Source organism: Amphiura filiformis, chromosome 2, assembly GCF_039555335.1.
Source record: "Amphiura filiformis chromosome 2, Afil_fr2py, whole genome shotgun sequence".
NCBI lineage: Eukaryota > Metazoa > Echinodermata > Ophiuroidea > Amphilepidida > Amphiuridae > Amphiura > Amphiura filiformis.
In genome coordinates this window covers 50,569,891-50,583,018 of record NC_092629.1, presented here as the reverse complement: position 1 = coordinate 50,583,018, position 13,128 = coordinate 50,569,891, and the positions used below count along the sequence as shown (strand labels likewise).

At 38.1% G+C, this 13,128-nt stretch overlaps 1 protein-coding gene across 1 annotated transcript in view; it reads left to right on the top strand.

Moving 5' to 3' along the window:
- Positions 1-13,128, top strand: part of LOC140141264 (CD109 antigen-like) — a 139,957-nt gene that overhangs the window by 37,053 nt on the left and 89,776 nt on the right. The window contains exons 6-11 of the mRNA XM_072163076.1: positions 5,293-5,421; positions 6,692-6,731; positions 7,317-7,401; positions 9,243-9,375; positions 10,686-10,925; positions 12,388-12,573. Of these exons, the coding sequence (XP_072019177.1) occupies positions 5,293-5,421; positions 6,692-6,731; positions 7,317-7,401; positions 9,243-9,375; positions 10,686-10,925; positions 12,388-12,573 (813 nt within the window). The remainder of the gene's footprint in view (positions 1-5,292; positions 5,422-6,691; positions 6,732-7,316; positions 7,402-9,242; positions 9,376-10,685; positions 10,926-12,387; positions 12,574-13,128) is intronic.

Genomic DNA, 13,128 nt, shown 5'->3' with positions numbered 1-13,128 from the left:
AGGTTGTGTACTGAATGACCCCATATTTTTGTAATTGTACATTTGACCTGAATTCCCCCTACTTTTAACATGGCCGCGGCACATCCCTGCCATTTCAGATAGGGAGTGCCTCCCCCGGTTTGCCAGATCTGGATGTGTTCTATTCAGTGAGTGTATATTTCGTCACTATCGACCCATGTTGCACTAGATAGCAAATCAGTTCAGAACAGTGAAATGCATTATGGGAAGTGTAAGATATCTTTTCTATAAACTGCATTGGTGTGCTATACAACAATAGAACACCTATGTTGACATCCATTGGGCTATTGCAGTTGAAATCCATACACCCTATGGAAGACATGACCTTAATCTCAACACAGGGAGTGTGAATTTCAAATGGGGCTACCTGAATGGGTGGCTCCATTTGAATTCTACACCCCCTGCCTGTGGGAGAGATCATGTTCAAGTTCAAGTGTCTTCTATAGAGGTGCATGGAGTCCATCAGTTGTTCCAATAGGACTACCTGAATGGGTGGCTCCATTTGAATTCTACACCCCCTGTGGGAGAGATCATGTTCAAGTTCAAGTGTCTTCTATAGAGGTGCATGGAGTCCATCAGTTGTTCCAATAGGACTACCTGAATGGGTGGCTCCATTTGAATTCTACACCCCCTGTGGGAGAGATCATGTTCAAGTTCAAGTGTCTTCTATAGGGGTGCATGAAGCCCATCAGTTGTTCCAATAGGACTACCTGAATGGGTGGCTCCATTTGAAATCACACTGAAGGGTGGCTCTGTTTGAAATCTACACACTGTCTGTGTGTGAGATTAAGGTCATGTCTTCCATAGGGGTGTATTAATTTGGGATTTCATCTGGAATAGACCATCCATTGTTCAAATAGGGCTACCTGAATGGGTGACTCCATTTAAAATCTACACCCCCTGTGTGAGAGACTAAGGTCATGTCTTCCATAGGGAGTGTATGGATTTCAACTGGAATACCCCATTCATTGTCTCCTCAATTAAAATCATACACAACTTTGCACAATTCAGTTCTTCTTTTCTTGTAAACAAATTAGTTGCAACATGCTTGGCAACCAAGCTGTGTGCTTGTATGATACCAAATCGGTGGTGTAGGGCAAGAAAGCACTTTCTGCAATATAGCTGCCAGATGCCATATTTTTTTGATTGTGTACAATATAGAATGCAGAAATTATTAAAATGTCTATAAAGCAGCTATTGCAGGTAGAACCATCTGGGCTTTAAATATATCAGAATAAAATTGTTTTGATATTTCTTTAAATACAAACAGTTGTTTTCCTTGCATGGTTACCCTCTGTGCATAGACTCTTCTTGTTCTTGACACATGAGCCATCAATTTTATTTGGCACATGAATTTACTGATTTAAATAACAACTACTTGATTTGTTGATGTTCTCAGAATTTGCCGTTGCATAATTTGGAAGTTATTGTCCTTTGAATGAAGACCTTTGGGTGAATATATTTAGGTGTACTCCTGATACACATTTGGGTGTATTCCTAATACATCTGGGTATATTCCTAATACATTTGGGTGTATTCCTAATACATCTGGGTGTATTCCTAATACATCTGGGTGTATTCCTAATACATCTGGGTGTATTCCTAATACATTTGGGTGTATTCCTAATACATCTGGGTGTATTCCTACTACATTTGGGTGTGTTCCTAATACATCTGGGTGTATTCCTAATACATTTGGGTGTATTCCTAATACATCTGGGTGTATTCCTAATACGTTTGGGTGTATTCCTAATACATCTGGGTGTATACCTAATACATCTGGGTGTATTCCGTTGCATTTTGAAGACATTGTCCTTTGAATGAAAGAAGCTGACCCTGTGCATACAAAATCTGTGCACTGTTTCTAAGATTTGTTCCTGAGTGCACAAGCCGTTTTTCAGCAATTTTCCTATGGGATTTTCTAAATTTTGCAATCGATTGGGGGTGTGTGGTGGCACATGCGCCCTGGTGTATTGTATTATGACTTGTTATACAATTAAAAGGGCATTTCGTGATCCACAGCCTCATCCCCCCACTTTTTTCAAAAAAAGTTGAGATTTTTATACCACTGGACATCTCTGGCTACAGAATATTTATGTACAAAAAATGTCTTGCAGATAAATTAGTTTAGCAAAAATATCGTCAAATTTGAATTTAGTTTTGGTATACCAGAACGAAATTACACACAGTGGCCTATGGAGCAGTGTAATAATCATGCATAACTCGCAAACGCAAAATAGGAATCAACTGAAATTTTGGGAATAACCTTTTTCGTGAATATCTACTGAAAAATGTCACAAAAAGAGGATGCTAGGATCACAGAATCCTCCTTTAATCTGTAAATTATTTGGATCTTATGTTGAATTTTGATGCATCAGACTCAGGGCTGGGGGGTGATGCACCCCATAAATCTTCAAAAGGGCTGCTTTGTCTTTTAAAAAATATCAATAGTTTTGATTTTGATCAATACCCCAAATCATGAACTTTCTGTGAAATTTGCTAACAAGTATGATCCGTGATAATCAAACGCATTCCTCTAATTTGGCAAGAATGACGATTTCTCTTGAAAAAGGTCTGCGTTTGGAAAATCTGCACCCCACAAAAGAATTGTAGCTACGGGCCTGGTCAGACTCATCCATTATCAATGAAACCTGATGGGTATACAAATCATTATGATACGTCCAGCTTGTACATGTTAGACTAATGAAAGTTGATTCCCAGTTTACTGTTACCCAACCCAGTCTCGGAAAATTTCTGGTCAAATAATGCAATATTTCCAAATATTTCAATATTTGATACTTTGACAAGTTTTAGAGAAACGAAAGCTATTCCTCATCAAGAAAAACATTTTAAAGCATCTTTTTATTATGGACATATATTGGGATATTAGCAAACTCAGCTGACATCATGACATCATTCATGGCTAGTGTGCACTTCTGCTATCCTTTACCACATCCTGGTGACCAGGATGGCCTCATCCAAATGGCATAGTCCAATAACCTCAATTATACAATCATAGTGCAAAATTTGACCTCAAGTTGCAGAGTATGAGTTTTTGTACCCAAATTTTCAAAGGTCATCCAGTGAATGTACAAATGTATTGGGGTTAAAGAACTGTGCCCTGATAGATGGGCATGTTGTGGATCCTAGTGACTATACATGCCACATGCACAGTCTTATAATGAGTAATGAAAAAGTCACCTACACAATCTTGGAAAAATTGTAATGTTCAGGAAGTTGGGAATTGACTTTTCATTAGCCTTATGAAATGAATTAAATTTGTCACAATATTATTTTAAATTGATAATTGTTGTTGTTTTGATATTTCTTTTCAATAAAAGTTTGTTTTACCTGCATGATATCCCTACATGTGTACACGCATGCTGGTCTACGTGTGTCATGCATGAGGGAAAAAAAATTGTTGTGTTGCCCTCAACCGTCCGACCCTAAATCCTGAAAAATCAGGGGTGCAATTTTTTTTTTTTTTTTTAATGATGATTTTTACAGATTTGTTCAAAAACTCAATGTTTTTCACTTAAAATTAATATTTTATTGAAAGACTAGTCTTTAATTGATGTCTAACAGGTATCCAGAAGTCAAAATTGACAAATGTCCCTAATTGAAGAAGCATTTAATATTTGAGGGGATTTTTAAAAACTGAAGGTTTTAAAAAAAAAAAAAAAAATCCGACCGTCCTACCCAAATTTCCCATTTTCCCACTTGAGGGCAACACAACAATATATTTTTTTTGGCCTGATTGGTGTACACAATAATGCTTCAGTAGAGGTTGCCTCACTTGCTAGGTTTATGCAACCTTTTACTTTGTCTCGATTTCCACACAGGTACCAGGCATGCTGGTCTACGCGTGAACAGTCATGCATCATCGGTGTACACAATACAGTATTAGCAAAGTATTTTAGCTAGAATACTTTGGTATAAGCAAAAGAACTATAAAGGTACCAGTTATGTTCACCCCTGTACAAAGACAGATATGTCATGATTGGAACCAGCAGGCAATGGCTGTATCTTTTGCTCGAATTCGGAATTTAAGACCTCATTCATTAAAATCCTTCAAGAAATAAAGACACAATGATCCAAAAACCCAAGGAAGATGCAAATTAAAAAGTTGGAGTTTGCTCCATTGCATGCCCTATTGATTTGTACACAAAGCATTCTCCAACAAGAGAACTACTCATTCTTCCATTGTTTATAGCATGTTAAAACTAGCATCTTGCTTTCATTGATTAGAGCACAAATGTGTAACTTTTAATTTGGTTGTTTCTCCCTTAGGTTTTAGATCATCATTTATATAATTCTCAACCAATATCAACAAATCCGAGGGTACTCAGTACAAATGACCATACGGGGACCCCGACGGGGCGACGTGCATAAATATGGGTAGCATTTTCAGCCTCTTGGTATATCAATGACCCCTTTTTCAAAGCCTATTTTGGTATATGAATGGGTCCTTTTTTCAAAATTTTTGAAAGTTTTCCGTAATCTAGCCAAAATTTTCAAAATTTTCCCAAAATTTGTAAAAACTAAGACAATTTGGGTTAAATTCGGCCGAAAATTTTGACTTTTGGTATATCAATGGGTCCAAATTTCTTTAAAAATTGGTATATTTATGGGTCCACTTTCAAATTCTCAGCGGCACGTCCCTACCAAAACCAAACTTGAGTACCCCCGGGCAACAAATAAGGTCTTAAATCAGAGCTATTGGCTGCTTGTTTTAATGTTGACATATTTGTGTTTGTTTAGGATAAACAGTGGTGAACACAACTGGTACCGGTACCTTAATTTTTTTGCGCACTATTGTAATACACACTAGGTTGTCTCGCCAGCTAGGTTTACACAACCTTTTATCAACTTTCTCCACGCCGGGGCAACTATCCAGTTAGTACCACACAGAATAAAGCAATTCTATCATGGTAACTGGATAGCTGTCCAAGATTCTGCTTTCTGCGGTACCAGTGTCAGTCAACTGCAGACAACAAGTTCCAAATTTTTTTTAAAAATTATTTTGATCGAAAGCGACAAAAAATGGCCCACCCCTACCCAACTTTTCACCCCTAATAATAATAATAATGATAAACAAGAACTGGTGGTAAACCCCAAAACCTAAGAGGGAGATACCATTCTGTGTTTACACTATTGACAACACTAACTCAGCAGACAGCGGTAGAACCTTGCCGAAAACTATAATAAAGCTGACGTTGTGAAATCGTACTAATTGTTTATTTCCTGTCTTTTTGTCTTCCTTTTTCATCGCAGGACCCTGATGGTAACATTGTGAAGCAATGGATGGGTCTTGAAAACACAAATTATGGAGTAGTGTCAGGAGAGATGTATATGAGTGAGGAAGCTAGATTAGGAGACTGGGTGATCAAAGTCACTGCTAATGTAAGTATCTGATGGTAACATTGTGTAGTAATGGATGAGTGTGTCATTCTCCTAGTGTTGAGCAACAGCTTATAGATATTAGCTCAATCCTCTTCAGCCCTACTACCATTCTAATCATGTTGTTGATTGGCTCAATAAGTCAATAGTTCTTTTGCAAGTAATCAGCAGGTAGCACTCATGAAGATTCATGCTTGTCCTCACAGATATTTCTCTGGGTGCTCCAGTTTTCTTGCAGCCACAGTTTTTGGCCCTCACAGACTTAGCGAGCGTGTTTGCGAGCAGCATGTAAGGTGCAACACCTTGCGCTTGTTGCTGATGCAACTTTTCTGGATAGTTTACTAAAGCAACAGAGCTAGACCCGGGAGCCAGAAAGTAGTGTTAGTTTTCTCCTGCATCTGAAATCAGACTTCTTCCCATATCCCCATCCCATCATATTCGGTTGGCATCCCTTGAATTTTGTAGCCCCTAAGCACCACTGGGCTTTGCATGGTTTCGGCTGAATGTTGTTATAAATAAATAAAAACATGTTGCTGATTGGCTCAGTAAATCACGATAGTCTTAAGGGATGGGGTATGAACGTTTGGACAGTATTTATTGTGGGACATTAGAGCACATCAGACATATCGAATTGCATTCTGAATACGAAGAATGTCCTTCTGATATCAAATAGTTTGGATTTTTTGAAATTCGTTTAATGTGATACACATTTTATGGCAAATGATTAAAAATTGATATTTTTGATATTTAACAGTACTCGAAGTAAACTTTATAAATCTGATGATTTATACTTAAAGTGTATGTAGGTGGGATGAAAAGCCAACGATCAATTGAAAATTTTGACCTTTTGTATTGCAGATATGGATTTTGTTCTTCAAAACACCAAAAAAAATTAGGTCTTTTTGGGAAAAAATCCATATCTTCAATATGAAAGGTCAAAATTTTCAATTGATCGTCGGCTTTTCCTCCCAGCTACATACACTTTAAGAATATATCATTAGATTTATAAAATTTACTTTGAGGACTGTTATATCAAAATGTGAAAAATATCAAATTTTAATAATTTGTCATAAAATTTGTATTATATCGTGAATTTCAAAAATGAAAATTATTTGATATCAGAAAGACATTCTTCGTATTCAGAATGCAATTCGATATGTCTGACGTGCTCTCATGTCCCACAAAAAATACTGTCGAAACACTCATTCCAGATCCCTTAATGTAACCAATAAGCTGGTAGTACTCATGGATTTAAATTGATTTTATGTTTCAGGGCCAGGATTATGAACATATGGTGGAAGTCAGTGAGTATGGTAAGTATCATACTTGGTTTATTGATGGGGAATTCTAAAATTGATTGATCGATTGATTGATTGATGGACTGACCAATTGATTGATTGACTGACCAATTGATTAATTGAATGATATGATTAATTGATTGGCTGATTGACTGACCAATTGATTGATTGACTGAGCAATTGATTGATTGGTTGATCATCATTGGGGGATTGATTGATTGATCGATTGATATAATTGATTTCAAATTGGTCCTCTTCTTAATCCGGTTCTTGTGGATTGCTGTGTTATATTCCAGTTGAAATCCATAATCTGCCCCTAGTGGAGACACACCTTCATCTTCCACACAGGGAGTGTGAATTTCAAATGGGATTATATGAATGGGTGACTCCATTTGAAAGCTAGGTACATTTTGTACATCCCTTGTGTGGGCTGTTATAAGATCATGTCTTGCTTGTATGGATTTCAACTGGAATAGCCCAATATAAAGCATCCCAAAGAAAGCAAAAATAGCTGCCCGATAGACATTTGACAAGAAGAATTAAAATGTTCTATTTTACCAGGTATTGGTATGTTTTTTGTTTTTTTTAATATAATTTCAGTTCTACCCAAATTTGAAGTGACGTTCATCTTGCCGCCATATGCTACTAATACAGACGCCGAGATTGCTGGTATGGTGGAAGCCAAGTAAGTTAACCCTCACCACACGGGTGTCGACTGCAGACGACAAGTTCAAAAATTTTCTTAAAAAAATGAGTACAAACAAGCCCAGCAGTGGTTCTTAAGATAGCTCTTAAGAAAATGTTCTCCAAACTTGGACTTTTTATTTTGAAGCTAAGTAAGTTAACATTGTGGATGTGGGGAGGGGGGGTATGCAGGTGTGTGCATGTGGCAGCAAAGTAAGTTAACATACATTTTGTATTGTGTGGGGGTGTATGTGGGGGTGACCAGGTAAAACCTTACAATTGGGGACTTTTTGGTGATTTTTTACGAAAATCCGGGGACTTCATTCCAAATGGGGACGTCCCCAATTGTAATAATAGCCGTATGGGGTCCCTCTATGGCTGAAAAGGCCAAAAATGGCATTATCACAACTGGAGACTTCCTTCAAGTAGGGGTAGGTCCCCGATTGTACACACATCAAAAGCCCCAGATGTGTGGAATTTTGCGCAAAAAAGTCCCCAATTGGAATTTTTTTTGAATGTGTGTCCCCAGTTGGTCACTCAAGCGGGAGGTGGATGTGTGTATGTGTGGGGGGTGTATACGTTTTTTCGTAAGTGTTTGCCAGGACACACAGATATTAATATGAAACTTGACATTCCAACCGTGGATGTTACTGCAACTAAGGACCATCTCCGTTTAGCTGGCTGAGATGTGCAATTGACTACATTCAGCCTTATAATGCATTTGAGAATGCATCCCTGGGTGATAGGTTGAAATCCAGAAAAATTGTGTATAATTTGTGTAAAATGGGTCAACGTCTTCGGTTTGACACAGAAAGTCATAAAAATATGTCTTTGCATCGGTCCAGTATGGAGTACCTAGTTTCTGGCATCAAGGTGGGTATGTGCTAGTCTCCACAGCAGCCAATTTGGTTCTGCTCCCTCTACACAAGCAGTCTGCCAATGATAACGAACAAGTTCTTTTTGATTGGCTATCACTTTTCCCATAACATCATCCAGCATGTGTTGCTCGCATATCTGATTATTCAGCCAGGAGTTCAACCCACTGGCAATTAAGTTCCCGGATGCATCGCTTCTGATCAGGTTCTAATAGACTTTGTATTGTTGCGCTCTTAGCTAATCAGAAACGGTGTATACGTGGTCATTGGCAGAGTGTTTGTGTGGAGTGAGCGTAACCAAACTGGCTGCGGAGGAGACTGTGTATGTGCATGTGTGGGTGGTGGGGTTTGTGTACTGTCATTGTTTGCACAGGGTGTCCACAAGATGGGGAGAGATATTGTACCCAAATTTGAAGTGAAATTCATCTTGCTGCTATCTAGATTTCAAATTCAGGTAGCCCATTTGATATTCACACTCCCTGTGTGGGAGATTAAGGTTATATCTTCCATAGCGGAGGTATGGAAGACATGACCAGAATCTCCCACATAGGGGGTGTAGATTTCAAATGGAGTTATCCATTCAAGTAGCCTATTTGACATTCACACTCCCTGTGTGGGAGATTAAGGTTATATCTTCCATAGCGGAGGTATGGAAGACATGACCAGAATCTCCCACATAGGGGGTGTGTAGATTTCAAATGGAGTTATCCATTCAAGTAGCCTATTTGACATTCACACTCCCTGTGTGGAAGATTAAGGTCATGTCTATCATAGGGGGTGTAAGGATTTCAACTGGAATAGCCCTTTGTGATGCTTGATAGCTCTTTGCGGAAAGATGGAAAAAATTCAAAAAGCTTTGTTATATAAGGCAAAATTTACCAAAAACTTAGACCAGCCCATTGTGCATCAGATTTTTATTTGTTTGTTTTATTTATACATTTGTATACTTTGTCTGTTTATTTATTAGGTATACCTATGGTCAGCCAGTAAAAGGCACAGCCACAGTCAAGGTGACTTACAATCCTGGATATGTTGCATGGAATGATTATGGACCCGGGAATCAGGAGGAGCCACCTAGTATTGTCAGAAGTAATGTAAAGGTAAGCCTGATTGGTTAATTGTATGATAATATCATCTGAATAACCAATCAAAATAGACATTTAGTGTTGTATGGAATGATTATGGGAATCAGAAGGAGCCATCTAGTATTGTCAGAAGTAATGTAAAGGTAAGCCTGATTGGTTAATTGTATGATAATATCATCTCAGTAACCAATCAAAATAGACCTTTCTGCTCTCTCAAATTTGGTTTATTTCAGTACTTTCATCTTGATATTGGGTACATTCTGGTGTTCTACAGGGTGTCCCCAAAAAAGAGGCCCCTCATTGCGCCCTCTTTTTCTCCTACTTCTGAAAGGTTGATCAAATATATTTTGGTATGTAAAAAAACCTTGAGTCGTTAGCTCTAATAAACCTAAACAATTATATCAATCAGCTCACAACTTTTGAAGATATGCTCTTTTAAAGAAATGTACCCGTTTTTCACTCTGTCCACAGATTCAAAGATTGAAAAGGAGTACATATACCATGCATGAATATTACACATTCCTCAACGATAACTTTATAAAATAACTTTATTTATGGAATGGGCTTTACCGGTGGGTGTATGGCAATGGATTTTGTTATTAGTGTCATTAATTTGTGGGTAAAATGGATGCCGAATGGGACTTCTTTTGCTTTACTTGCAATTACTTATTTTGTCATGGTTATTTATGCCTTTTTGTTTTATTATGTTTCTTACTTTCTTACTTTGTTTTTTCTTGCTTTCTTTTTTTACAACATAAGTCATTTCTCTTTTTAGGTTAAGGTAGTCCTAAAAGGCTGTTTGGTTTGTCTTTGGTTCTTCTGAAGTGAGTTCTCTGTGCTGCTCTGCCCTCTACCTGGTTGCCTCCTTGGCGAATACAGGTTTCAGCCCTGGTCCTCATTGCATCAATTGCGTTGCATACTATCCTTGTGCGCCAGATACTTGCGAATGCATTCAGTAATACATTTGCAAAGATCTTGGATTTTGCCACAAAGGAAAAAAATCAAGTGGTGTGAGGTCTGGTGATCATGCAGGCCACTCCACAGCATGAACCATCCCAACCGCTCTGTTTGCTATCCGTGGACAGAGTGAAAAACGGTACTTTTATTTAAAAGGGCATATCTTCAAAAGTTGTGAGCTGATTGAAATACTTGTTTTGGTTTATTAAAGCTAACAATTAAGGGTTTCTTTACATACCAAAATATATTTAACCAACCTTTCAGAAATAGGAGAAAAAGAGGGCGCAATGAGGGGCCTCTTTTTTTTTGGACACCCTGTATTCTACAAATTAGTTATATTTCAGCACATTTCTTGATTATTTCAACAGATTGATGGTACCGGTGACATCCGTTTCACAAAGTCAGAAATTGAGAGAGCCTTCAGTATCAATCTGAGCGAGATATATAACCAAGTGGTACTGGAATTCAATGCCGAGGTAACCGAGACACTCACTGGTATCAAGCAAGAAGGCGACGGCTCCATTCCTATCAGCAAATATCCCATTCAGGTCACCGAAGTTACGGGAAATCCTGAGAATTTCAAACCGGGACTGCCGTATACTGCATATGTAAGTTCTTCCTTAGACATTTGGGTGTATTTATACACATTTGGGTGTATTTCCAAGACTTTTGGGTGTATTCCCAAGACAATTGGGTGTGTTCCTATTAAGCCCTTTTGCAATTCCTTGCTTGGAAGATAAACATTGAGGACTCGCTAGTGATTCAATGTGTGTGCACTTGGCATTTTGTAAGAAACACTCATGCTTCCTACATGTGTTTTTTATATTTTTTCCTCTTTATCTCGACGGAACACTTGCATAAGACAAGGAAAGTATTGATGAGCTAGCTAGAAACCTGCTAGAGTGAAAAGAGGAATGTAAAATCATGAGGGAATCCCTTACAGGCGTGGTTCATCACACGCATCGTCAATGGAGGAGGTTCGGTTGTCATCTTGCAAACTGACCCGGATAAGATTTCCAAAATTGCGAAAGGGCTTACATATTTCCAAGACTTTTGGGTGTATTCCTAATCAATTTGGGTGTATTCCCAAGACTTTTGGATGTATTCCCGATATATTTGGGTGTATTCCAAGACATTTGGGTGTATTCCTGATATATTTGGGTGTATTTCCAAGACATTTGGGTGTATTCCTAATATACTTGGGTGTATTCCCAAGACTTATAGGTGTATTCCTAATATATTTGGGTGTATTCTCAAAACTTTTGGATGTATTCACACCCCATATGAGAATGACAAACACCACAAAGGTATCAGTGTCAGTCACGAAAGACTTTTTGACCAAACTAGTCAATTTTGCTGCATAATTTTCATGAACAAACACAGTTTAATGCACAGGTCTCTCAGTAACTCATATAGACAAAAGAACCCTCTGCACGGTCATCTCAAAATGAGGTTCTATCCGCAAAATGTGTGTTGTGTGTGCATACGCATGTCAAACGCATGCTTTAATTACCGCATACGTTCTGCAAAAGCCTTCTGGCACGTAAAAAGCGCAAGAAACAAAAATGCACTTTTTGCGCATGTATTTTCATGGAGGACCTCGTTTTGGTATTCTTTTTCGGATCTGTGCAAAGGGCGAATAAATGATAAATTCTGTATGTTACGAGTATGGGAGAGAATTGTTACCTCATTGTAAGGGTGTGATCCATATGGGTATTGTGATAAGTAATGGGCGTGTTCAGTGATGAGTGTGATGCAAAGTAGTTTGATTGTTGTGCAGTGGTGCAAGAAGGGTGCGTGCTGCTGTACACTGTAGGTTCTTGGTTTTAGTCAAAACAATAGTTTGGGACCACAACGAACAAATTTTTATTTATTGGCGTTTGTGACCGCACACACGCAATGTGTTTAACATTAAACAGAGTACATGTCATAATATTTCGTTGTCAAGCATGTGTATTTGTGTGTTGAGAGTAATTATGGTGTACTGAGACGAGATGACTAATTTGTGGGAAAAATACCCAATTGCTGACTTGCTCTCACATTTTTTTCTGTAATCAATTTCTAATACAGGTCTCTGTGACTCATATCGATGACAGCCCGTTAACGAAAAGTGAGCGACTTAAAGGTCTTGGCGTGCGCATCACAAAGGATTATGCAAATGAGCAGAGTACAGATAACGTACATAGTATCCCAGAAAGCGGGATTGTTAAAATTGGTATTATACCCGAGGAAGGCGCCACCAATTATGAAATTAAAGTAAGTAGTATACAGACAACCACTCCTCCCTATGCCAAAAATATAAAAAGCTAGCCCAAAAACAACTGTCCCGTAAAATGAACATTTGTGAGTGGACACTACAAATGACCCTTAAACTCGGCAAATTGTATTCTGAGTTACAGTGTAAAATGTGTGTGAGGTCATAATCATAGCTTTCTCAATTCGATGCAACAAGTATCTCATCAAACACTGTTTAAACCAATCAATAATCCTATTGCTGAAGAGGATAATAAGCTTCTACCTATTTCTATAGAATAGTTCTTGTCTTTGCTTGCTTTGGCTAAATCCTGTTCAAGTGGTGGATAACAAAGCATTGTATTTTGTTTAGGTATATATAATCAACAATTAACAATGAGAGGACATTCCTGAACCTTGTTGACTTGGGGATGATTTGAAATGACCACCAATTATGACTGTTTGATATTTATTACCAGAAATGTGGAAAAAGAGACACACATAGAACCGATAAAAGGTACAATTTTGTTGAAGGAACAGAGTTCAACAAACCATAACCCCGCTTCTGGATATCGTTTG